Source organism: Xenopus laevis, chromosome 7L (genome assembly GCF_017654675.1).
Source record: "Xenopus laevis strain J_2021 chromosome 7L, Xenopus_laevis_v10.1, whole genome shotgun sequence".
Lineage (NCBI taxonomy): Eukaryota > Metazoa > Chordata > Amphibia > Anura > Pipidae > Xenopus > Xenopus laevis.
The window spans coordinates 120,030,890-120,058,733 of record NC_054383.1 but is presented as its reverse complement, the minus strand read 5'-3'; the positions used below and the strand labels follow the sequence as shown (position 1 = coordinate 120,058,733).

Below are 27,844 nucleotides of genomic sequence, written 5' to 3'. Positions count from 1 at the left end.
AAAATAATAACAAAAGATTTAAAAGTACAAAAACATTTATTAGGACATGAGGACCAAAGCGTGACGCATTTCATGCCTCCTGAGGCACAAATGGTTGCATCCCCTGCAGACCACATCAGGACCACATTGATGGCCATACTGCAGTCCTTGTCAATATCCAATCAAAGTCTGACCATCAGATATCAGATGTGCTGGTGAGGGGCATGAAACGCGTCAGGTGACTGTACATGTCATGGTAATGGAATTGTCTGTCTTAATGGTATCTGTTCTATGCTTTTAAAGGAAGTTTGACATTTTTGCATTTTTTAATACTGCAAACTGGAGGACCACCTTCTTACTTTTGTTCATATCATGTATTGAGAGGGAAGTCCTTTTGAAAGTGGGTATTCCAAGCATTACATGACCTTTGTTGTAGAAAGCCCAGGAAGGTGGCATGTGAGTATCACAATATTTTGTTATGGACAGTCTCAAGAATTGTCCAGTATTTTGTTACTGATCTATCAAATTTTCAATGAACATTGAATGTTTTCTCAGTATTTATTGAATTAACTGGGAAAAAAAACATTGAAAATTTCCCTTAGCCTATGATCATTCAAGGATCTGAAGATCGAATTCCAACACTGATTTATTTTCATATCGATTTAACAGAACTTATTATATAATTTGTTCTATTCATCCAAAATTCCAATCTCTAAAAACGCCAAGCCATATTGTTGCACTCTGTGGGGTATATTTATCAAAGAGTGAAGTTAATAGTGAAGTTCCACCACTAGAGTGAAATTCCGCCACTCTCCATTCATTTCTATGGGAATTGTTATAGGCGTATTTATCAAAGGGTGAACTTTCACTTTCACCCATTGATAAATACGCCTTTCAAAATCCCATAGAAATGAATTGAGAGCTGCAGAATTTCACTCTAGTGGCGGAACTTCACTCTTTGATAGATTTACCCCTGTGTGTTTTTCTTGCATTGAATATTGGGAATTACCCAGAGATCCAATAGACCAGTCAGCAGAGCTGTACTCTGGGTGGTCTACTGGTATCTAGTTAAAGTGGTCTTCCTTTTGGACACCACTTAATTAAAGGAACTATATGAATAATAAATATGGATGCACCAAATCCAGGACTCAGCCAAGATGCAGCCTTAAAATCCTTAAAAATATGAATCGTCGTCATACAAACAAAGAGACCATGATATTTTTCAGCAAGATTTGCATACAGGTCCTTTCATACTTTGCTTTGCATATAAATATAAATACCGAATATATATATATATATATATATATATATATATATATATATATATATATATATATATATATATATATATATATATATATATATACATAGAGCAAAAAAGAGGCTTGCACTCACAGGCCTTATGAAGAAGGTACAGGTGTTTACTAGTCAAAAAACAGCTAATGTTTTGGCTAGCACTCTAGCCTTTGGCCTTTGACTAGAGTGCTAGCCAAAACGTTAGCTGTTTTTTGACTAGTAAACAACTGCAAATGTGAAAATCACGCAGGAAGGAAGAAGCGCGAAAAGGAACCTGCCTCCAGGTTCCCCCGCGCGGGTGCAAGAAGCCTGCGTGTGGCACAAACTTTTTTTTGGGGGACCAGCATATTGGGGGAGGGGGTCTGGGTGAGGGCTGGGCCCACCGGGTTTTTTCTGGTTGTGCCGCCGGCCCAGTCCGACCCTGGTTCCCCCATTCATATGTGCACACATGTTCAAGTCTTATCTCATTGGGTCCGGAGCACAGGGATTGGCTCATGGGAGATTCAAATCTCCCGCATATACCCAGTGCTTCCAAACCCATTGGACTTCATAGCAAATCATAATACTATGAGTTTGTGCCAGCATGTTTTTATGCGTAATAGATCTTGCCAGACTAACTTAATTTCTTTTTATGAGAAGGTAAGTAGAGACCTCGATTCTGGGATGGCAGTGGATGTGATTTACTTAGATTTTGCTAAAGCATTTGATACAGTGCCACACAAAAGGTTACTGGTTAAATTAAGGAATGTTGGCCTGGAACATAGTATTTGTACCTGGATAGAGAACTGGCTAAAAGATAGACTACAAAGAGTGGTGGTAAATGGAACATTTTCTAATTGGACCAGTGTTGTTAGTGGAGTACCGCAGGGCTCTGTACTAGGTCCCTTGCTTTTCAACTTGTTTATTAATGACCTGGAGGTGGCCATTGAAAGTACTGTTTCTATTTTTGCAGATGATACTAAATTGTGCAGAACTATAGGTTCCATGCAGGATGCTGCCACTTTGCAGAGTGATTTGTCTAAGTTGGAAAACTGGGCAGCAAACTGGAAAATGAGGTTCAATGTTGATAAATGCAGGTTATGCACTTTGGCAAAAATAATATAAATGCAAGTTATACACTAAATGGCAGTGTGTTGGGAGTTTCCTTAAAGTGAGAAGGATCTGGGGTCTTTGTAGATAACACGTTGTCTAATTCTGGGCAGTGTCATTCTGTGGCTACTAAAGCAAATAAAGTTCTGTCTTGCATAAAAAAGGGCATTAACTCAAGGGATGAAAACATAATTCTGCCTCTTTATAGGTCCCTGGTGAGGCCTCATCTGGAGTATGCAGTTCAGTTTTGGACTCCAGTCCTTAAGAGGGATATAAATGAGCTGGAGAGAGTGCAGAGGCGTGTAACTGAACTGGTTAGAGGGACGGAAGACTTAAATTATGAGGGTCGACTGTCAAGGTTGGGGTTGTTTTCTCTGGAAAAAAGGCGCTTGCGAGGGGACATGATTACACTTTACAAGTACATTAGAGGACATTATAGACAAATGGCAGGGGACCTTTTTATCCATAAAGTGGATCACCGTACCAGAGGCCTCCCCTTTAGACTAGAAGAAAAGAACTTTAATTTGAAGCAACGTAGGGGGTTCTTCACAGTCAGGACAGTGAGGTTGTGGAATGCACTGCCGGGTGATGTTGTGATGCTGATTATTAGAGGGACTTGGATGATTTTTTGGACAGACATAATATCAAAGGCTATTGTGATACTAAGCTCTATAGTTAGTATAGATATGGGTATATAGAATTTAATTAAAAGTGAAGAGGGGTGTGTATATGGATGCTGGGTTTTCATTTGGAGGGGTTGAACTTGATGGACTTTGTCTTTTTTCAACTCAATTTAACTATGTAACTATGTAACTATGTAGATGGGCGGCACACTGCCCCTAAAATTCTGCCACCCTTGGCCGGGCCCTTTGTGGCCTTTCCACATAACCAGCCCTGTCCCTTATCATTTTATAAACTGGCTGTATTGATGTTATTTTAGAATGAAATCTACAAATAATTTTGCAATGACTTTGTGTTTTGCTTTTGTCTGCGTGGTTACACGATGGATCGGTTACATTGTGTGACACCTCACCTTTCCTGTGCTGTGAATTATTTTAATTTTTTGTTAAATTAACTCAGAAAACACATGCATCAAAATTGTTTGACGAAGGGTGTAATTGAAATGGCAAGTCACAGAGAACATCAAAATGTTTTCCAAAACTCTAGGCATTCAATCATTAGGATATAATTAAATGTAATGGGGAAAGTGTGCAGGGCACAGATGGTTTGCAGAACAATGTGTGGTTCAGCAACCGATAAGATCAATGCTCTGGATAATGATGGGCTCAAAAGATTTAAAAAAGAAGGACCAGACCATCAAGCATGATTAACAACATGTTCATTAACTTCTTTTTGCATATTTATATTCCTACAACGCAGCCACTCAACAGCAAACTGCTGGTAACCCTTTAAAAGCCAAGTATTGCACCACCAATGGCTGACGACCAATCAGAGTAGCTTCTCTGTTGTAAAACTCAAGTGTTAGCGATTACCGACCAATAATTGCACGGCTTGATTGTGAGGCTCATAAATATCTCTCAAGAGCGAGCGGCCAGAGTGCATCGTTCCCTAATAATTCCATGTCTCAAAGTGCATGAGTGTAGCTATAACTTGCAGAGAAACAGATGAGGTCGTTATTGGAAAAGAATAAAACGAGGTGCTGAGAATGATCTATTTATCTGAGCTCCATAAGTCAGTCATTAAATCAGAACATGAAACTGGAATTCGATACAAGTGCTTAAAGGGCACTGCCGCAAAAAAAAATTCTCTTGATGCAAGAATGCGCCTTTAAATCAAGGTAACTATGGGACTGTGGTGTAAGTTTACTCGAAGTCATTCATAACACAGCTTTTTGTAACTTTACTTTCAGCTATTAATATGCCTTTTAAGCCAGCCTTGATCTTATACCACCGCAGGGAATTCCTTCTAGAAAAATGTAAAGTAATAATGACGTCAAGGAGAAAAAAGAACTGTCATTGCCATGCAGAAAACTCTCATCGCATGTTAGCAGAATTCTAACAGCTCTGCGTGGGTTATATGTGTATATCTCTATACCAAGAGTTCAAAGTACATTCAGCAGTACATATTTTGCACATACTGTATTTACAAAAAAACACAGCTGGATGAACCAGTAGTACTGGTAGGCCCATCAATAGCAATGGGGTATCAGTCAGTAGTAGTAAACTGCTTTCGGTAGCTTTCTTTCTCCTTTAAAATAAAATAAAAAAAAATAAACTACATCCAAGGTTTCCATGCATAAATAAAACTCCTTATTATCCTGGCTTCTTCCCTTTTTCCGACTCCTTCTTTAGCCCGCTGCAGTTCTGAAGCTTTTGTTTGAGTGTGACAACTGTTCAAGTGTGACATCAGAATTCCCTTTCTAGAACAAATCACCTTGCCATTATAGTAGAGGGGGCCCTGTTGTGCCACACAGCGCTAATGCCTCTCGAGGAGGATATAATAACTTAAATTGGAAGATTTGAAGACACGAATGAAAAAGCAAACACCGCTGAATATTTATAATGCGCCCGTTATTGTTGAGACTTAATTGCATGGCATTAAATGACTATGCGACGGCGCCCTTTTCATGGGTCTGGGTTAAAATGACCAGAGTCTAGTATTGCTCCTCTTTATTCTGTGCTTGCGTTATTGTTCCTATAAGGACACTCATGCACTTTGCAGCCAGCGGCAAATGGCTTTATCATTTTTTTTCTGATATATTTCAGCAGCCCATAACAGTCCAATTAGAAAGGAAAGTGTTAGTTGGATAGAAGTGATTACTGCGCCCGGCAGATCCTGTTCCCTTTTGTTGTAAGTGATTGACAGTATTAATATCAGGCAGCTGGAAAAAGTGACTGAATTGGGTTTAATCACTTTGTCATTTGGAGACTGAATAGGATGCAACAGCCTTATGGTTTATGCCAACGGGACTGGAGCACATGTTAGTTATCCTATATGTAAGCTAGGACCACTGTTGTAGTCATGAGTTCCAAAGACCACGAGTCAATACAACGGCTTTGCAAGGCATATTACAGTGTACAGAGCAGCTCCATCAGTGCTCCACCCCGGAGTCGGACTGGGATACGCAATGTTTTTGCTGCAACCACCCGACAAAGGGAGGTTGCGGCATTCAAGGAGAACTAAACCCCCATATAATAAAACCCACTACCCCCTACCCTACATAGTCTCCCCTCTCTGCTCCCAACTGCACAAGTAATAACTCCAGTAATTGCCCCTAATCCTGTAATTACCCCTAGCCTACATACTTCCCCCTCCCTGCTCCCGCCCGCACAGGTGATAACTACAGTAATTGCCTCTAATCCTGTCATTACCCCTCGTTGCACAGCGGAGCTCACGGGCGCCATCTGCTTCTCTTCGGTAATTTTCGGAAAGTAAGCGTCATATCGGCGCATGCGCAGTTGAAGCAATCTTCCGGTTCCGGAAAACTGCGCATGCACCGAAAGTGAAGGAAATAGCCGAAGGGAAGACCTGAAGATTACCGAAGAGAAGAAGATGGCTCCCGGGAGCTCCGATGCGCTTGATCTGCAACGAGGGGTAATTACAAGATATGCGCCAATTACTGGAGTTATCACCTATGCGGTTGGGAGCAGGAAGGGGGGAATATGTAGGGTAGGGGGTAGTGGGTTTTATTATATGGGGGGTTGAATTTTCGTTTAAGAAGCCTCCGAATCGCAGATCTGGGCCTGGGCCCATCTGTTTTTTTCCCGGTACTGACCCTGCTCTACCCTGACTTACTTGTGTTGTAAAATACCCATAATGACACTTTTCCTTTGGCCCTTATGCATTAAGGAGAAGAAAGGTTAAAACTAAGTAAGCTTTATCAGTATGATCTATATAAATACACCAGTAAACCCTGAAAGTAATGCTGCTCTGAGTCCTTTGTCAAAAGAAACACCACATTTATTTCCTTCTATTGTGTACTCATGGGCTTCTGTATCAGACTTCCTGTTTTCAGCTTAAACCTCCAGGGCTTGGGCTTGAGCATGCTCAGTTTGCTCATGGATAAAAAAAAGTTGGGGATATAGGGAAATACAAACATTCAACTTAAAGGAGAACTTAACCCCCCCATTGTGATAAGTCCCCACTGGCCCCCCTTTCCTGCCTCCCCCTGTACAGTCTTACCCCTGAATTCTTTCCCCTCTAGAAATAGCGACCACACATGCAGAGTTAATCTTTGTGTCTTCTTCCTCCCCATCGGCAACTTAAAATCACTTTCGGCGCATGCGCAGTTGTCGCGATCCGGAAGGTTGCTCCTTCTGCGCAGGCGCCAATACGCCACTCACTTCACAAAGATTAACAAAGAGAAAAAGATGGCGTCCGTGAGCTCCGCTGCACTCACTCTGCATGTTCGGTCGCTATTTCTAGAGGGGAAAGAATTCAGGGGGCCAATGGGGACTTGCAATTTAGCACCTATGTTAGTAAATTGCCTCCTTTTGTACATTTTTTTTCTCATGGTTACCCTGCTGGTCCTGGGGACAAAGGCCATCTCCCTCATGTTTAGCACAATTGGAAACATAGGTGAGCTCAAAAGGGTGGGTCACCTTTAAGTTAACTATTAGTATGCTGTAGAATAGTCAATGCTAAGCAACTAGTCTTCATTATTTATTTTTTTATACTTTTTAATTATTTGCCTTCTTCTTCTGACTCTTTCCAGCTTTCAAATGGGGGGTCATTGACCCCATCTAAAAACAAATGCTCTGTAAGGCTACACATGTATTGTTATTACTACTTTTTATTACTCGTCTTTCTATTCAGGCCTCTCCTATTCATATTCCAGTCTCCTATTCAAATCAATACATGGTTGCTAGGGGAATTTGGACCCCAGCAACCAGACTGCTGAAACTGCAAACTGGAGAGCTGCTGAATAAAAGGCTAAATAACTCAAAAACCACAAATAATAAAAAATGAAAACCGAGTGCAAATTTTCTCTTTGGCCTTAAAGGTGGTTCACGTTTAAGTTATCTTTTAGTACATTATAGAATGGCTTATTGTAAACAACTTTTAAAATGGATTTCATTTTTCCTTTTTCATAGTTTTTGAATTATTTGCCTGCTTCTTCTGACTGTTTACAGTTTTGTTAGGCTACAAATATATAGTTATTGCTACTTTTTATTTCTAGTCCTTCTATCCAGGGCCTTTCCTAGTCATATCCCAGTCTCTTATTCAAATGAATGCATGATTACTACAGTAATTTGGACCCCAGCAACCAGATTGCTAAAATTAAAACCTGGCCCTTTCATATTAATATTCCAGTCAATTAATCAAATCAAGTCATGGTTGCTAGGGTTATTTGGACCCTAGCAACCAGATTACTGAAATTGCAAACTGGAGAGCTGCTGAATTAAAAGCCAAATAACTCAAAAACCACAATTAATAAAAAATGAAAATCAATTGCAAATTGTCTCAGAATAATACTCTCTATATCATACTAAAAGTTAACTCGAAGGTGAACAACCCCTTTAAACACCCCAAAAAGAGATCTACTGCTATAAAGTATATTCATATAGAATTATAAGCTTTCTCCAGTGGAAATCCTTCTGCTTATAGCCTCCCCAAATCCTCCTCCCCTGATGAGAGAACTGTCTGACACATTACAAGCGATGTCCTATAATTACCTCAAGAGAAAAAAAAAAAGAATTGTAAGAAACTGTAAGAAGATAATAATTGTGAAATAGAGTAGATCTGAAAATCCTCTTATTGCCTTTGCAAAGGATGTAGCATTATCGATGCTGATAATTAAATTAAAGGGAATTTCTATATTCTGCGCTAATGCACGTCTTATTAGCTCAGTATAATGATTATTTATGTTCTTACACAGTTTAAAGGAGCTGAAAACGAGCAGCAGAATGTAGACATTTCATAGGATCATAGAAAAGAACAGGCAAAGGAATCTGACTCTGCGCTGCAAATACACTCCACTCATTCCTCTGGATTGTTCTTAGGACAGGTACCTGGAAACCCATTATCCAGAAAGCTCCGAATTATGGAAAGGCCCTCTCCCACAGACTTCATTTTATCCAAATAATGCACATTTTTAAAAGGATTTCCTTTTTCTTTGTAATAATAAAACAGTAGCTTGTACTTGATCCCAACTAAGATATAATTAATCCTTATTGGAAGCAAAACCAGCCTATTGGGTTTATTTAATATTTACATGATTTTCTAGTAGACTGAAGGCATGAAGATCCAAATTATGAAAAGATCCATTATCCGGAAAACCCCAGGCCCCGAGCCTTCTGGATAACAAGTCTCATACCTGTAGAGGATAATAATTATGATGTTACGGTCTCATTTAGTACAGGGTTTTAGTAAGGGTATTCCTGTGCCTGTTTTGTTTGCTCTATGTCAGAGGTCCCCAACCTTTTGCACCCATGAGCCACATTCAGATTTTAAAAAATGTTGGGGAGCAACACAAGCATGAAAAATGTCCCTGAGGATAAGGGCTGTGATTGGCTGTTTGGTAGCCTCTATGTGGACTGGCAGCCTACGGGAGGCTCTGTTTGTCCGTACATTTGGTTTTTATGCAACAAAACTTGACTCCAAACCAGGAATTCAAAAATAAGCACCTGCTTTGAGGCCACTAGGAGCAACATACAAGGGGTTTGTGAGCAACAGGTTGTTTGGGTCCCATACACAGGCTGGTAAGCTGCCAACTTGGTCTAAATGGGCTGAATCAGCAGCATAAATCTGCCCATGTATTGCCCATGCACTGAAAACTCACGAAAATTGCACCATCTCATTCCAAAGATTCCCGAAGCAGCTGAAGATTGAGCCAGTGAACTTCACTAGACAGAATCTGCACGGAGGGGTAAGTAAAGAGTTAGGGGCATTTGCCCAGGGGGGCAGCTAGGCTGGGGGGGAGGAGGGAAGGGGTCTATGTAGGGTAGGGGGTAGGGTTTTTTTTAATAAAGGGTTTGTTTCTCCTTTAAGGCTTTAATGGAACGCTACTAAACAGTTTGCAGTCTTTCGCATAGTCATTATGTGCAGTGACAAATACTCTCAACAGGTCCCACTCTTAAAAATGCTCATACTCTACAGGTATGGGATCTGTTTTCCGGAAACCCGTTATCCAGAAAGCCCTGAATTACGGAAATAATGTCTCTCATAGACTCCATAATAATCAAATAATCCAAAGTTTTTAAAATTAATTCAATAATAAAACAGTAGCTTGTACTTGATCCAAACTAAGATATAATTAATCCTTATTGGAAGCAAAACCAGCCCATTTGGTTTATTGAATGTTTACATGATTTGTAGTAAACTTAGGACAGGAATATCCAAATTACAGAAAGACCCTTTATCCGGAAACCCCCAGGTCCCGAGCATTCTGGATAACAGATCCCATACCTGTATAACAATGATTGCAAAGCTTTTGCCAAATGAATGGTGCGCCCTGTATATGTACAGCTCTATATTTATATACTGTAAGTAGGAATTATCTATCACATGTGACATTGAGCTTACAGGTAAGTCCTAAAGGCTTCTCACATCATTTTGCCTTTTGCAAAACCAGAAATCTCCAGCTCCAAAGCATGTTCCTATGTTGAAATTAGCAATATGACTTCTTAAAAGGCAAATATACCGATCTACATAGATTAAGGAGGAATATTTACTCTTTAGGAGTTCTGAGATGGTTAAACGTGCCGGCAGCTGTTTGTATGGCCACATACAGAATGATCTGAAGGTCCCTTGAGCACCCAGAGCGAGCCAGGGCCACACTGTTGCCTGTCAGACAGCCTAGGGGGATTCCTGGCACAAGCACACTAATTAAGCATTTGCTTTCTCGAAGCTCAGCATTGGAGCTGTATTCTTTTAATTGCTTTATTCCTGGTTAAAGACTAGAACTACTAATTCCAGAGTGGAGCTCTTGCAGAACTAACGTGGACGAGTTAACGAACAGAAGGTATTTTTTCATTATTTAAGCCTAGTTTAATCTCATTACTGCTAGAGGGGGCTTGACGTCCCTGGGGAATAGGCTGGCAGCTTTCTGACCGGGAGCAAATGAATCTCACTGACCCAAATATGAGGCCATTATTAGTCCTCACACTTTCATAACACAGAGGAAGGAATAGAAATCCCGGATCGTGACATTGCGATACAAACAGAAAAATGATACACGGAAAACAGTGTGTGTGTGTATATACTGAGAAGAATATATACATAGAGACAGGGAATATTGTACCCCCTGTTGTAAAATATAAGGATATTATACCCACCGACATAACCATATAGAGGCACAAGGCCGAAGATCTTACATTTTTGCCCCGCTCCCTACAACTAAATGCAAGAAACAAATATATATATATATAAATCAAATAGAGGCCAGCGTGCTTTTGCTCACAAGAATCTGGTTAGGTAAAGAAGCCCAGATTCTATCTGGCTTAGGTGTGAAGTAACACGAATGGTGTGTGGGTGAAGAATAAGATGAAAGAAGAGTTTGTGTAACCCATAATGAGTCAATGATAGATATTCTGAGAGCACAGGATACACTCGCAGAACACATCTTTAATTCAGCATCCACATTTCTATTTAAGAGACAGAGTTTAACCGAATATGTTTCTGACTCATCGCAAGACTTCTCTGGGGATTCTGGGTAGAAGAACACAATCGGACAAGGCTTAGGAGTAAGATGAGGACACTAATAAATAGAACTGATGGACGTACGGATAAAACTGATGTTAGAGCATTTGTATGGTGTGAATTTGTACCTTTAAAAGTCTTTGATGCCTATAATGGGAAGAGACATATGCTGCGATTCGGCGAGATTAGTCGCCCGGTGACAAATCTCCTCTTCGTCGGGGCGACTAATGTCCCCAAACTGCCTCCCCTGACCCCTGCCTTCCCGCTGGCTAGAATGTAAATCACCGGTGGGATGGCACTCGGAGCACTTCATTTTCCAAAGTCGCCCGAAGTTGCCTCACGAGGAAATCGAAGCGTTTTATGATTTATATTCTAGCCGGCAGGAAGGCACGGGAGGCAGTTCGGAAGATAAGTTGCCCCAAAGAAGAGGAGATTTGTCGCTGGGCGACCAAACTCCCCAAATCTGACTGCATGTCTCTGCCCCGTTGCCAGTTTGTGGTCTACCTCCTTATCACACATATACACAGTGCTTCGATTCACCTTCTTGTAAGTCCAGCGAACCAGTGCAGATTAAAGGGGTTGTTCACCTTTGAATTAACTTTTAATATAAAGTAGAGAGTGATATTTTGAGATAACTTGCAACTGGTTTTCATTTTTTTATTCTTTGTGGTTTTTGAGTTATTCAGCAGCTCTCCAGATTGCAGTTTTAGCAATCTGGTTGCTAGCGTCCAAATTACCCTAGTAACCATGCATTGATTTGAATAAGAGACTAGGAAAGGCCCTGGATAGAAAGATGAGTAATAAAAAGGGGTCAGTTACCCCCATTTGAAACCTGCAAACAGAAGAAGCAGGCAAATAATTCAAAAACTATATAAAAGAAAAAGTGAAGGCAATTTGAAAAGTTGTTCACAGTTGGCCATTCTATACATACTTAAAAGATAACTTAAAGATGAACCACACCTTTAAGACCAAAGTTGCATGAGGGTGGCCAAGAGGGAACATGTAGCATAAGGTTTAGAGGCAGCAAACTGGCAATGGCAGAAGGTGGCTTTTCTTCTACAGCAGCCCTGTGTTTAAATGACATTATTCTGCCATTTTTGTTTGGGCTTCGACTGCGCCTTAACTACATACTGTACAAATAAAAGGGAAAAGTCAGGGCTGCACATTATTATGGCAGTTCCAGAATTTATGAGTGTCCTGGATGTTTTTTTCCTTTGATTAAATACTTTGCTATAGGCTGCGGCTCTACTAGCCAGCACAACGCATTACATTTTATATGCTGTTTGTCTGCTGAACTCTCTAGTTCCCTGTTTGTACACAGAAGTATATATATTCAAGGTCAATAGAACAAACTCTCCAGGGACAATCCTGCACAGGTATTGGCATAAGAGGCCATATATAAGAACACCGGAAAAAAACATCTTCGACAACATCAAAGGTTGCTTCTACTTCAGCATGCAGATTAGACGAGCAGCACATTAGGCCCCGGGAAATCGGAGAAGAACCCAATTAAATGTCTCGCCAAATGCCTTTTGCAATCTTGGTGGCACGTGGATATTACATGGGGACAGATTGTTTGTTAGGTTTCTTATATACAATATATAAAAATGAGATGGAAATAGGACGGTATCATCTAAACATGGTCAAGTGACCTTCCATGGGGGTATGAAAAGAATGCAAAAATATTACTTACAGATACCAGGAATGCTTCTGGATCTGATCTAGCTGCAAGGCCAAGAAAAGAAGACACACATATTAGTTGGAATGAATGGGATCAGAAAAAACCAAAAGAGAATGAGGAGGTCTTCAAGTGGTGGAAATTCAGAATGAAGCAGAACATTTTTATTAAGAGTAAACGTTCTGCCCAACTGCTATAACTACACTAACAGCCTATCATTTTAAAGATCTACCAATATGATCAGTCACCATTTGAACCCCAGGTGGGCAGCAGTGTTGATTGTTAGGGGCAAATTCACTAACCTGCGGAGTTGCGCTAGCGCAGGCTTCGCCACACTTCGCCAGGGCGCCGCTAATTCACTAAAATCAGAAGTTGCGATCAGGGAGGCGAAAGGTAGCGAAGTTGCGCTAGCGTTAATTTGTCAAGCAAAGCGAAGTTACGCTAGTGATGCCTAATTTGCATACGGCGCAAAGTTAAAGTACAATGGACGTATATGTAGCAGCAAATACATTACACTACACAAACCTGGGAAAGCTTCATAAAATAAAATAGAGTTGTTATTTTGCCCTACACATGTGCCCACTGTATAGTTTAGGTGCCATATGTTAGGAAATGTAGGGGGGAAGGAGGGTACCCCCAAAAAAATTACGATCTTTTTCAGCCTATCACCCTTAAAAAATGAAAAGACGCCCGCGTTTTTTGGGACTTAGAAAAAATTTAAACTTTTTTTGAAGCAAGCCCTATCTACTCTATTGCACTTCACCTGGTCTGAGGTGGCGAAGAGAAGTCTGGTGCAAGAGGTAACGTTCAGTAAAATGCGCAAGTTAGTGATTTAGCATAGTTACGTCCCTTCGCCATAGCGCAACTTTGCCTGGTCTAAGGGTGCAAAGTAGTGATAGAATAGGTCCACGCGAATGTACGCCATTTAGTAAATCGGCGAAATAACGAAATTACGTCACACTGGCGAATTTGCGCTAGCCGCTTCGCGCTTTAGTGAATTTGTCCCTTAGCATGAAGGGTTTACATTAAACTGATATTGGGCTGTAAGGGATCTGCACAAGCATTAAGTAATATCAAGCATCATCTGCAATGTTCTCAATGCTGGATTTGTGCACCTGGAGATGAGAGTCTTTATCGAGATGGCCAAGAATGGAAGTCATTATATATGGTGAGAACAAGGTAATGAGCTTATGATGTGCCTATGTTGTAATGTGGCTCTCCCTAGACTTACAGTCCTATGCTTCCAAAACCAGAAGAGCCTGCAGATGGAGATTTGACTATTTATATAGCCCTGAGCACAGTTACTGGAAGTCTCCCTGTCTATGAGCGGTGCTTAGGAGGAGGAGAGGGCCACGTCTTTATAGAATCAATCTAGAACTCACGTTGAGACGCTTCTCTGGTTCCACCTCAATCATCCCTCTTAGCAGGTTTTGACATTCCGGTGGGATAAAATGAGGCATGTGGAATACCCCACGTTTCACCTTCTCCAGAAGCTGACGTAGGTTATCATCGTCAAAGGGCAATGCTCCCTGAAATAGACACAATGTAGTTCTATATAATACAGGCAGAGTATTCTGTTCCTCCATGTATAAACATCCACATAATATTGCAATCGTTGTGTTCTAATGTCGCTATTAAATGCTCTACCCTAGACTAAGCCATGATTGGGGCTGCCATGTGTCAGGATTGGAGGTTATGGCTTGATAGCTGGATGGCCTGATTAAAGGGTACGTTAGAGGAAATATTGACAAGTAAGAAGAAACAGTTTACGTCATAACTCAGAGTACTTTTATGGGTATGTTTTAAAGATATAGAAATGGGAATTGTAAAGCTTACTTTTAATAACCTGACCTATAACATGTTTTACACATACTAGAGGTTGGACCTCCTACCTATGACACAGCTAGCAATTCATTCCACAAATGCTGTACTATATACGTATATTGTATATTTCGTTTGTCACAGGAGTAAAAAGGATATTAAAGGCAAAACATCCACTGTTACTGGGCAACACGTACCACAAGAAGCGCAAATAGGATGACTCCGCAACTCCACACATCGGCTCGGCGCCCGTCGTACTTTTCTCCCTTAAAAGAAAAATGAAGTGCATTTTCAGTTAGTCATTTTGACCTGTTACTGATTGCTGTTCCCTGTGGCAATAAAACATTGACATGTTGCCATAAAACTAATGTTTTTCTAAAATGTCCAGCCTCCATAAATGACACATTGGCCGAAAGGTTTAGGTTAAAACTACTGCTACGCATGAGTATACAATGAATTACATTAAATTATAAAATTTTGCTTAAAGCTGCCTACACAAAGTCACTGAAGGTTGGGCAGTCAGTTGCCATTATTTGGCCAGACAATCAAATAGATGAAGATCTCCTAGTTGGCAAATGATCACCATACTAGGGGTGCACCAAATCCAGGATTCGGTTCGGGATTCGGCCAAGATTCGCCCTTTTTCATCGGAATTCAGCCGAATCCAAGTGCCTGGCTGAACGGAATCCATAAAATCATGTAACTCTTCGTCACACAAACAAGGAAGTCAAAACATTTTTACTCTTTTTATTCTCTTTCCCAAATTTGCAAATTAGGGTTCGGTATTTGGCCGTATCCTAAAATAGTGAATTCAATGCATCCCTACTCTATACAAATGCTGATGCAGATCACTGGGCACCATCTATCACCATGGACCCCGTCATGGGTCCTCACACATTGACCAATGGCCTGCCAATTCAATTTAAAAGGACCAAACTGCGAATCTTAGTTATCCCATGCGTGTCTAGTTTAATATAACTTTTACATAGCAGGTATGGTGTGCATGTTGCAGTTTGTACTGCATCTTTGAAGCTGTTTTCAGTGCACTATAAAAAGTGAATTTGCTGAAAAGATGAATGTGAATCTGCTCTAGTTTCTACAAATGAAACCTCCCTTCCTTACTGAGGACTCATGTGCTCTTTTATTTGTTCCCTTTATTCATTTCCAGCCGAATGGGCATGCAACTGCCTGCACTGACATGACACACGTGCTAAATGCACTACACAAGCTTGTAGCTTTCTATAGCAAACATACAGCTCTGTGTCAGATCTGTTCTACCTAGAGAGGAGGGATGTCTCTGTTGGCATCTTCAGTCTGTCTGGGAGGCTCAGCTGTCTGGGCAAAGGAAAGGAGCCGGCCTCTGATTACCTACACAATTACCTTCACATGCACATCCAGCTAGTGTGTAACTGCTTGTCGCAATGGTGTTGTCCTCATTCCATATGGTGTAACTCTACATGACGTCCCCTACCTTTACAATGTGTACTACTCAAGACTGGTCTGCACATGTGAGGCTGTAAGGAAGGTCTCTCAGCAGGCCCAGATTTGTGGCGAGGCAACTTATTAGGGGTGGCATGCCGTACAACCACTCTATGGGGAGGACTGGGGTTCCGGCACTTGCATGCATGCACTTGTGCACCCGCTGGGCTACGACCATGCAGCCTTAGAGCCTTGTTCTCTTAGAGCAGGGCACAGAGCAAGTAGGAGACCTGCCCGTGTCAGGAACTCCCAGAGGGGCTGGGGTGCCACCTATGACTGCAAGGTGCAGAGAGAGCCGAGACCAAGAGGGACTGTCTGACTGAGGAAAAGCCAGGAGGCTGGACAATCCCCCAGAAGAATCGTGAGTACAGGGGTGACCCCAACTTATGTGTTTGCTTACTGGTAGTCCACAAGGGAACTCTTCATTTGTGAGAAGGTAGTGCCCAGTGGGCAGGATTTATTTTTATTATATATTATATATATTAGGTAAGATTCAGCCATGATTCTGCCTTTCTAAGCAGGATTCCAATTCGAATCCAAGTGCCAAAAAGTGCTGAATCCAAATCCAAAAAATCACGTGACTTTTCATCACACAAAAAAGGAAATTACATTTTTTTTACACGTACTGCGAGTACAGTTCTCTTTACCCCTTGTTTCCCTTATTTACATATGCAAATTAGGGTTTGGATTCAGTTCAGTATTCCCCGATTCTTTCACAAAGGATTTGGCAAATATTAAAATAGTGGATTCGTTGCAGCCATAATAAATATACACATATGTTCACATATAGAGCTAATGTCACTAATTATCCAGCAGAAAACGAGGTTGGTCTGTAATATAAGCTGATGCTACAGGGCTGATTATTAAATTCTGATGCTAATTGCACTGGTTTCTGTGCTGCCATGTAGTAATTATCTGTATTAATTACTAATCAGCCTTATATTGTGACATTTCTATTCTATGTGTTCTGTATATTGTGAGTGGGTCCCTAAGCTCAGTAAGTGACAGCAGCACAGAGCATGTGCAGTGAATCAGCAGAAAAGAAGATGGGGAGCTACTGGGGCATCTTTGCAGACACAGATCTTTACTGCTAAAGGGCTGTGGTTGCCTTGGGCCAGTAGAGAAGCACAAAACATGTACAACATTTCTAGCTACTTCTTTAGTTAAGCTTTAGTTCTCCTTTAATGAATGGGCTATATTAAGACCTTCTTGTAACAGGTTGCAAGAAGGAAGGAGGGCTAAGAGTTTTATTAGAACAGTACAGTAATCTAAAGACAAAGAAGAAAAGCTCAAGTTGGCTATGACATGGGAGGCAAAAAATTTTTCCATGAAGTTTCTGATCTGTATGAGTTACCATCCTTCTCTAACAGACTTTTTGATCTTCACCTAGAGAAAAGCCCAACATGAATAAAGTAGCTCTATATAAGAACATAACGAGAGTATGAAATGCGTGGTGACCTTTAGATGGATGGTAGCACATGTGATCCCTGGCACGGCAGGAAGGATAATCAAAGGAGAGTAAAAACTCGAGAGCAAGAGGTGGGAGCAGGTCAACACTTACCTTGATCACCTCGGGACATGCATAGTGAGGAGACCTGGCACAAAGGGGTGGTGCATGAAACAGAGAGGAAAAGAGAGGAGACAGTGAAAGAGTAAAAGATGTTATTTGGAGATAAAGAGAAGAATGTGTTAATCAGAATCCTTTTCATTTTTTTTGTGCTGCTATACGCCAGTTGGCTCCATATGTCTGCTTAAAATAACATGGTTAGGGTTTTTTTTATTGAAAAACCTTATGTTTTCCTTCTGTGCTGTAAGTGAGGAATTTGGGAACAATAAAATATACACATATATCTTTATTATGTTGCAGAAGCCTGTGTACACTCTACTATAGAACAACGTCCTAAACCAGGACAGAGGCCCCATATGAGGCTGGAAGCAAATGCCACTTGGCCTTACCCTACAATAAAATATACTGTGGTAACCCATGATACACAATCATAAAGTTATACATGTGAGCAAGAGTCAGAACCACTAGTGCAGAAATTAGCAAGGGACTGCCAGATACGGCTTTCATTTTTAAAGGGGTGGTTCACCTTGAAGTTAACTTTTAGTACATTAGAGAATGGCTAAGTCAGCAACTTTTCAATTCAATTGGCCTTCATTTTTTTCTTTGTTATAGTTTTTAAATTATTTACACTTTTCTTCTGACTCTTTCCAGCTTTAAAATGGGGGTCACTGACCCCATCGAAAAACAAATTCTCTGCAAGGCTACAAATTTAGGGGTTTATTTACTAAACTCCGGTTTGGATTTTTGGGGCAAAACGAATATTTCAGGGTTTTTTTTAACTAAAATTTTTCGAGATTTATTTAAACCCGATGCAGCAAAAAGCCTGAATCCGAAAATCTTCCCCTGCCGAGGTTGTGTCTAAGTCAATGGCAGAGGTCCCTATACTATTTTAAAGTTTCTGTGGTCTGTGCTGGAATTAGCTCGACAATCCGACCTTTTCGGGCAAAAATCTGAAAATTTTCGGCTTTTCGGGAAAAAGCCAGAAAAATTCTAGTGAAAAAACTGTTGCTTGATTTTATCAGGTTTTTACTCAAACCAATTAAATCAAGCTTTTTTATTAAAAAATAAATTGCGGATTCTAGTTTGGTCGATCTTTTTTCATTTAAATAATCAGAAAAATTCAGATTTTAGTAAATAACCCTCCCCTTGTTATTGCTGCTTTGCATTACTCACCTTTCTAGTCAGGCCCTCTCCTATTCATATTCCAGGCTCACTCAAAAAACACAAATAATAAAAAATGAAACCCAATTGCAGATTGTCTTGAAATGTGACCCTCTACATCATACTGAAAGTTAACTCAAATGTGAATAAACCCTTTAACTACATTCACAAATAACCATTTTTTTTAATGAATATATAAAGGGAAGTTGCTTGGAATGACATTTCCTTTATTAGGCAATAAATGATTGTTGGGTTTACATACTCTTTAATAATTTATTTATGAGTCAACCTAACATTTATATACATCTACAAAAATAATCACACTTGCTGTGAGTCACAGTTTATCTATCAGGCTGAGTCTAGCCAATCACTGCCCAACTGCGGCAGGAGGTTAAAAACTCTTAGCTTGAAGGTAAGCACTGCTGACCTATTTATATCTCAAAAACTTTAAAAAAAATAATAAAACCAATTTGTGGTAAATTTGTGGGTGCATCTCAAGGGTGTGGTTGGGTGCATCTCAAGGGCTGTAACGGTTCTCCTTTAGGGCAGAGACACACGCTCAGATTCGCCCAGCGACAAATCTCCCCTTCTTCGAGGCAACTAATCTCCCCAAACTGCCTCCCATCGGCTAGAATCTAAATCGCCGCCAGAATGGCACTCAGATCGTTTTGTTTTCCGAAGCCGCTCGAAGTTACCTCTTCGAGCGGCTTCGGAAAACAAATCGATCCGAGTGCCGTTCTGGCGGCGATTTAGAATCTAGCCGATGGGAGGCGACTTCGGAAAACGAAGTGCACCGATTGTCATCCCGCTGCCAGTTCGGGGGAGATTAGTCTCCCCGAAGAAGAGGAAATTTGTCGCTGGGCGACTAATCTCCCCGAATCTGAGCGTGTATCTCTGCCCTTACATTCCATCGTGAATTGAGGACAATTACATGCCTATCTCTGAATCTTTTGATACACAATTTCAGATAACAGCAAATTGCGTTTTTATATTAGTGCTGCTTCAGTGAAAAACTGAATCCTATTTTGCTTGATAAATTGAAGCAATTTGCTCTTTAGACATTGCTCAACGTATTTTTTTTTTTTCCTTTTTAAAATAGCCGAATGTTTAATTGGGGTTAGTGAATGGAAACTCCAGTCCCGTGATGCTTCTTTAGGAAACCGGTGTTGTATTATCCAACTATCCAAACTGTATCTGAATGCACCCCGTGGCACTCTATCGATTGAGTGTGACAACATAGTAAATGAACCCTATCTCCTGTTTGTGTTCTAACACACGGCAATGGGCAATTTTGTGTCACACTGTAGAAGTCAATAGTCTGACACATGACAATGAATGTTGTTTCAATACATGAGCCAATGTCAAACTCCAATGTCACCATTTACAAGAAACAGTAACAGAGAACTTTTAGCCAAAGCTAAAGCATACGCCCATCATTGGTGAATATAATAAATGTGTGTTAGTCTAGGGATTTCTTCTCTTTCCCTTCCCCTTGGAAAACATCCAGATCTGTACTTACCCACAGCTGGTTTCTAGTAAACTGTCGCCAACCTGCAGTGACGCCATCCCAAAGTCTGCTATCCTGATGTTGTTTTTTTCATCTAGCAATAAATTTTCAGGCTTCAGGTCTCTGTGGCTGCCCATGGTGGAAAAAAAAACAAATCAGAGACATAAGAGTAGAGTTTACAATTGCTGGGGATTAATCAGTCAAGGATTATTTATTATCTCAGCACACAGTCCAGATCCCACCCAACACATCCCCTGGGTGCTTATCCAGCACTTATTGATCTTTACGTGACATCATTGCAGGGGCAAAGCATTAAAGGAGGGGTGGGCATGCAGAATAAATCCCAACAGTTCTTTTACGTTTCCCAATAGTTTCTGAGTACAGGATTAGTATTACTGATATATTTCTCAAGGGGCGAAAATTTAACCTTTAGAAAATGCAACCCTAAAAATCCTGTAAACAGAAAGGTGTATGTCCAGAATTCAAAGAGTTTCTTTCTATGGTGATACTTATATATATGGAGTGTGCCTGGAAAAAAAGAGACAGATGCCACAGAAAGCAAACAGGGAGGGAAAGGTATCGGGGTACGGAACAATAGGCATGCACGATAGAAAGGGAGAATACATACACAGAGCAGGAGGACAGAGGAGAGAGTAGTAAAAGAGGAACGGGAGGTGGAAAAGATGGTACCTGTTGGTTATGGGAGAGAATGGCATCTGTGGAGTAGGGGGAAAGAATGGCACCTGTGGGGAAGGAAAGAAGAAGAATGGCACCTTTGGGATAGGGGGAAATAATGGCACCTTTGGGATAGGAGGGCAAAATACATCTGTGGGGTAGGGGGAAAGAATGGCATCTGTGGGGTAGGAAGAAAGAATGGCATCTGTGGGGTAGGAAGAAAGAATGGCACCTTTGGCATAGGAGGGCAAAATAGCATCTGTGGGGTAGGGGGAAAGAATGGCACCCCTGGGTTATGGATAGAATATAATCTGTGGGGTAGGTGGAGAGAATGACACCTGTTGGGTAGGAGTAAAGAATGGCACCTGTGGGGGAGGGTGTGTAGAATAACACACAGGGAATAAAGAAAGGAGAATATGGCAGATTAAAAATGAGAGAGAAAAAGGTAAACTAGGAGACAATGGCTGTGAGAAATGTGAAAGGGTAGGTAAAGGATAGTAATGGAGGAAAGAAAGCAGAGGGATACAGGAAATAAAGTACAAGAAAGAAAAATAAAGAGTAAAACAACAAAAACAGAGAACAACAACTTGGAATAAATTAAAAAGGGTGGTTAAAGATAAGATTCTTCTTAGAAATAATATTAAATAAAAGTGCTTTATTTAAATATATACGTTTGCTTCTACTGGGTAAACGTATAAGTTTAAAATAGATGTTGGGAGCGGTGGCTGGGACCAGTTGCCACATTTATAGTGATGGGCGAATTTCTCCTGTTTTGCCTCGCAAAAAAATGTGCAAAAAAATCGTGAAACTCAAAAATTGGACGCACGTCCGAAAAATTGCTCGCGTCAGTTTTGATGCATTAAAGTCAATGGTTATCAAAATAGTGTTGAGGCGTGGTGTCCAAAATTTTTTGACTCCAGTGAATTTTCGCGGGAGTTTCACGAATGTATTAGCTGGTGGCAAAACGTGGAAATTTGCGCCAGGTGAATTTATTCGCCCATTGCTACACATTTACTCAGAGTACCAGGATACGTAGTTGAAGATGAAATCTCTCTTTCTTTATTAACCTGCTTTGCTTAAAATGCCGAATTATGCATCATAGACAGCACCATTCACGGGTTTCTTTTCTTTTTAAAACGCCGCCATTGGTCTATTATCAAGCCTTGATAATAGACCAATGGCGGTCTGAAATATTGCCGATTGTCTGGGTCAGAATGTCTCAATAAAGGCGTTTTAAAGAAAAGAAACCTGTGAATGGTGCTGTCTGTGATATATAATTCGGTGAACAAGTTGGAAGTGGAAACTGTTGAAACGAATTAGAAGGGATAGGTGCTGACTTGTTGCTTAAAATGCCGCCTTTTCAAGTATGTAAGAGAGAGAGCACCCCTAAAATGCCCCAGCAGTAAGTCCTGCACTAAGGAGTAGGGATGCACCGAATCCAGGATTCGGATTCGGTCGAATCCTTCTGTCCGGCCAAACCGAATCCGAATCCTAATTTGCATATGCAAATTAGGGGAGGAGAGGGAAATCGCGTGACTTTTTGTCACAAAACAAGGAAGTAAAAATGTTTTCCCCTTCCCACCCCTAATTTGCATATGCAAATTAGGATTCAGATTCGGTTCGGTATTCGTCCGAATTCTTTGTGAACGATTCGGGGGTTCGGCCGAATCCAAAATAGTGGATTCGGTGCATCCCTACTAAGGAGTGGTCTGACGATTAATTCAGTTCTCAGACCCCATCCTTAGTCTATACGGCCCAACAGAAATCTTTCTAAAAACCTTGGGAATTTTACAAGATCCGTAAACCAAATCTTTTCTAGTATCTTAACATTTGCTCATCTAAAGGCAGAAGGCACTTTTACTTTGCAATCTGACTCACCATATGGAGTAGCTGTGACAGAAGTCAAGGGCGGATATGATTTGTCGGAAGAATTTGCGTGCCTCTTTTGGAGTGAGCCGGCCCTTTTTAACCAAATAGTCAAAAAGTTCTCCTCCAGACACATGTTCAAGCACCAGGTATCTAAGAAAAGCAAATGAAAAAAAAAAAAACATTTAACATTATAATGGCTAAAGGATAATATGCAGTTCTGTAAATCAGACATTTTACATTTTGGAATTATGCACAGGTATAGCATACCTCCCAACATTTTGGAAGTAAAAAGAGGGACAAAAATTTTTTTTTCGCACGTAGTGCAGCAATTTTTGACCACACCCCTTTCTGTGGCCACACCCCCTAATTACCATGTTTGTTTTACAAAATTTGGCAGGTTATGAAAGTTTGAAAATATTTCTCCTTATCTAAACTGTGTTTTTGTGTCTTTAAATTGTTACAAAGTATCTTATTTGCACCTGTTAGCTGTTCTGGGCTCTCTGCTAAAAGCCAATTAAGTGAGAAACTTTGTTTCTTTTTCTGGCTGTTCAGTGCATAGAAAAGAGGGACTTTCCAGTACAAATGAGGGACTGCGGGTTGAGCTGTCAAAAGAGGGACTGTCCCTCCGAAAAAGGGACAGTTGGGAGGTATGGTATAGGATCTCTTATGTGGATACCGGATACCCAGAAAGCTCTGAATTACGAGAAGGCCGTCTCCCATAGACAACATTTAAATCAAATAATTCATATTTTTAAAAATGATTTCCTTTTTCTCTGTAATAATAAAACAGTACCCTGTACTTGATCCAAACCAAGATATTGGAGGCAAAACAATCCTATAGGGTTTAATTAATGTTTAAATGATTGTTCAGTAGACTTGTGGTATGAGATCAAAATTACAGGAAGATTCCTTATCCAGAAAACCCCAGGTCCCGAGCATTCTGGATAACAGGTCCCATACCTGTACAACCAGGCAATTCAGCTTGACATCTATCAGCATTCCAACGTGAGACATTGTGGTACAAAGCCATATACTGTAAGTGAGGTGCTTATGAAGCAATGTTTTTAGGAGGATGATTGATGCTTTCAAAATCTGTCACAGTTCCTGGACTTTGCATGCAGTTAATTATCTTTTATTTGATGTCAAGTGACTGAAAAATCTGTCTTCTATTGGTTCCAATCTAAAACGAGCCAATGCCTTAACTAATCCAAATAATTAATGGCCGAGGTGCCTCTGTATAATAATAGGGTGAAGGAATGGAAAGAGCTCCCTGGTCCAGTAGAAGGAGGATATATCACTTGTCATATCCTCAGTACATTACTCAGTATGAAGGTTTGCTGTCTGAACAATTAAACAGACCTCATTAAAAAGAGAAAAAAAAAACTTCTGACCTGATAGTTATTCATTCCTTCTACAGAGAGGTTGCTGGGGAGGTTGGTGCCTTCATTAACGTGCCGGGAGATTATAATTATCCTGACCTGCCTTTATTATTAGAGGTAACTAAAGACAATTTAATTGGGAATGAAATATGGTAGGTAAGTTTACTACTGCCCAGCTGCGGCCTACATATAGAATAACCCCAGGCTACTGTGATATTACAATAATCATGGAGCACCGAGGCTTCCCTGTCAGAGCCGTCTAGGAATATCCCAGCAGGGGTTTATTTTATTTTATTTTAACGTACGCCTATAAAAATACTCACTCTTTAAAAGACAAAGCTGCCTGTGTAGATTCTCTATACAGAAATATTCAAAATTATATTATATCTCAACCTGTTCACAAAAGGTCTTGTAAGAAACTTGCCCACTGCCGGATAAATATATCCCCTTTTCCCACATGGTTTCTTTATATTAAAGAGGTAGTTCACCTTTAGGATATAGAATTGTTATAGAATGTCAACTTCCTGCAATTGGTCTTCATTATTTATATTTTATAGTTTTTTTAATCATCTGCCTTTTTCTGCTGACTCTTTCCAGCTTTCAAATGGGGGGGTCCCTGACCCTATCCAAAAATCAAATGTTCTGTAAAACTACAAATGCTTTTATTACTCATCTTTCTATTCAGGCCTCTCCTATTCATATTCCAGGCTCTTATTCAATTCAATGCAGGGTTGCCAGGATAATTTAGACCCTAGCAACCAGACTGCTGAAATTGCAAACTGGAGAGCTGCTGAATAAAAAGCTAAATAACTCAAAAACCACAAATAATAAAAAAATCAAAACCCAATTGGAAATTGTCTCAGAATAGCACTCTCTACATCATACTAAAAGTTAATTTAAAAGTGAACAACCCAACTAAAGGCTCCATTATTCCATCAGGACAGGGCTACACGGCCGATTCCGCCACGATCCGACGCGCTGTGCAAAATCGGAGGCGTCACGTCGGATGCGACGGAAATAAGGTAAGTAATTCAATTGTCGCATCCTGTCGCATTGTTGATGCAACACGACTGTCGGATGCAGACGCTGCATCAACAATGCGACATGATCTGACACTGCCATTACTTACCTGGTTTCCGTTGCATCTGACGTAACGCCTGCGATTTTGCGCAGCGCGTCGGATCACGACAGAATCGGTTGTGTAGTCCTGCCCTTAGAGATCTACCTGCAGAATTAGGGCTCTTACAGAAGAGCGTTTGAAGCTGCGCTCCCATGCGTTCCGTTTTTACACGTTCAGCCACATGGGAGCGCAGGAGTAGACATATTCAGTTTTTTTCAATGGGGTTGTACTCACACAGGCGCATGTAGGTACCGAACGCAGGAAAAATGCAGCATGTTGCGTCTCAACCTGCGTTCGGCGCCTACACGCGCCTGTGTGAGTACAGCCCCATTGAAAAAAACTGAATGCGTCTACTCCTGCGCTCCCCTGCGGCTGAATGCATAAAAACAGAACGCAGGGGAGCACAGATTCAAACGCTCGTCTGTAAGAGCCCTTAGACATATTAGCCTGCATTTGGGCTGTCCGGGTAAAAAAAAAAAACCGAACAGGTGGCAACCCTATTCCTGTCTATAATCAAACCTAGTCCCCTTAGCCTCCTTTCTCTGTTCTTGTTCTCAATTCTTAAATACAATTAATAAATTGAACAAAACATACCCAGTTGTGATAGTTCCCATTTACACATTTTAAAATAAATATCTGCAGAATAGAGCAGAGCAAAACTGCAGTTCTATTCAGCTCAGAGATCTCCAGCTGCCTAGCGCTTCCTTCCACTGGAATTTTAGCCTGATGTCTGCTCATTACAGATCTGGCTCTTTATAAAACCGATCCTCCTCGTTACAGAACCGCACGTTAAGACTTTTCCATTTAGAGAATCCTGGTTGTTGGGCTTTTGTGTAATCCCTTTAGTTAACGGCCTCTTTATTGCTCGCCTCTTGTAAAACCTTTGGCAAGCGCAGTGACACGGAATTCTTTCAGAGCTCCGTATATAACAATGTTTTCACACCTTTCGCTATTTCCTTATAATCACAAAGTTCTCCAAACTCCCATTTCAGTACAAATCATTTCACTGACTGTTCTGATAATAGAACCAAAAGTAAGTTGTCCATATCCCCTGAATACGAAATACCACTTAATAGCGGTGGCCTTCCTGTGTCTATGATGCAACCATTTAAAGGGGCTGTTCACCTTTAAATTAACTTTTAGTATGAGGTAGAGAGTGATATTCTGAGACAAATTGCAATTGGTTTTCATTTTTTATTATTTGTGGTTTTTGAGTTATTTAGCTTTTTATTCAGCAGCTCTCCAGTTTGCAATTTCAGCAATCTGGTTGCTATGGTCTAAATAACCCCAGCAAAAATTCATTGATTTGAATAAGAGACTGGAATATGAATAGGAAAGGCCTGAATAGAAAGATGAGTAATAAAAAGCAGCAATAACAATACAGTTGTAGCCTTACGGAAGATTTGTTTTTTGGATGGGGTCAGTGACCCCTATTTGAAAGCTGGAAAGAGTCAAAAGAAGAAGGCAAAGAAGACACACACTCAGATTCGGGGATGTTTGTCTGCCAGAGACAAATCTCCTCTTCTTCGGGGCAATTAATCTCCCCAAACTGCCTCCCGCCGGCTAGAATGTAAATGGACGGCAGGATGGCAATCGGTGCGCTTCGTTTTCCGAAGTCGCCCAAAGCTGCATCACGAGGAAACTTCAGACGACTTCGGAAAACAAAGCGCTCTGAGTGCCATCCAGCTGGCGATTTACATTCTAGCCGGCGGGAGGCAGGTCAGAGAGATTAGTCGCCCAGAAGAAGAGGCGATTTATCGCCTGGCAACTAAATCTCCCCAAATCTGATCGTGTCTTTGCCCTAAAAAAGAAAAAATAGAATCCAATTGAAAAGTTGCTTAGAATTCTATAACATATTAAAATCTAACTTGAATATGAACCAACCCTTTAACTCGTAGCCATGTTCTTGTGCACTTATGTTGGGCAGTATGTTGGCCAGATTATCAGCACAGGTGAGCAAAGTTATATGGTCAGAACTTTCAAATAGTTTCAGCAATGAGAAGCTTAAGAAGTTAACATTCCATATTTGTTATGGAGGGTGTAAGGAGCCATATCTGCAACTACAAATGGACTGTTCTACTGAACACTCATAGCCCAGATGTGGGCCTTTAAGAGTTTTTCATAACCTCCTCCAGGATGACTAAAGGCTCCACTGACTTCTTTGTATTAAAAAAAAATATTATTTGCCTGGGTGGGTAATCAGCCTTTGAGAAAACTCGCTAATGTAGCATACTGAACTATTCACCTGGGTCTTTTACTATGAAAAAATCAGCAGAGTCGTCTGCCTTAAACAATAGGTAAACCTTTAAAATAAGTGAATGTAAAATTGATGAGGGTGCTATTCTAAGCACTTTTGCAATTAAAAGTCATTATTTTTATTTATTTTTTAATCCCAAAATATTGAGGGATAAATGTACTGTTGTTATGAATTAACTTTGCTACAATAGCGCCACTTGCTGGTCAGTTTCTGACCAGCAAGTAGTCAATATAGAAACAAACCAGCAGCTCACTGATTGTAGTGAAATAAGTGAATTGTTGTTTATTTTAGCCCATGTATATACAAGGTAAGGGCAACGTTTCGGACCTCACTGGGCCCTTTATCAAGCCCAGTGTGGTCTGACAA

At 40.6% G+C, this 27,844-nt stretch overlaps 1 protein-coding gene across 5 annotated transcripts in view; it reads right to left on the bottom strand.

Annotated features, from left to right (window-relative positions):
- Window positions 1-27,844, bottom strand: part of LOC108696765 (serine/threonine-protein kinase BRSK2) — a 165,743-nt gene that overhangs the window by 27,270 nt on the left and 110,629 nt on the right. For all 5 annotated transcript variants that reach the window (XM_018226388.2, XM_018226389.2, XM_018226390.2 and 2 more), the window contains 6 exons: window positions 22,732-22,872; window positions 20,191-20,307; window positions 17,505-17,538; window positions 14,662-14,730; window positions 14,026-14,172; window positions 12,659-12,690 (listed from right to left, as the gene is read on the bottom strand). In XM_018226388.2, the coding sequence (XP_018081877.1) occupies window positions 12,659-12,690; window positions 14,026-14,172; window positions 14,662-14,730; window positions 17,505-17,538; window positions 20,191-20,307; window positions 22,732-22,872 (540 nt within the window). The remainder of the gene's footprint in view (window positions 1-12,658; window positions 12,691-14,025; window positions 14,173-14,661; window positions 14,731-17,504; window positions 17,539-20,190; window positions 20,308-22,731; window positions 22,873-27,844) is intronic.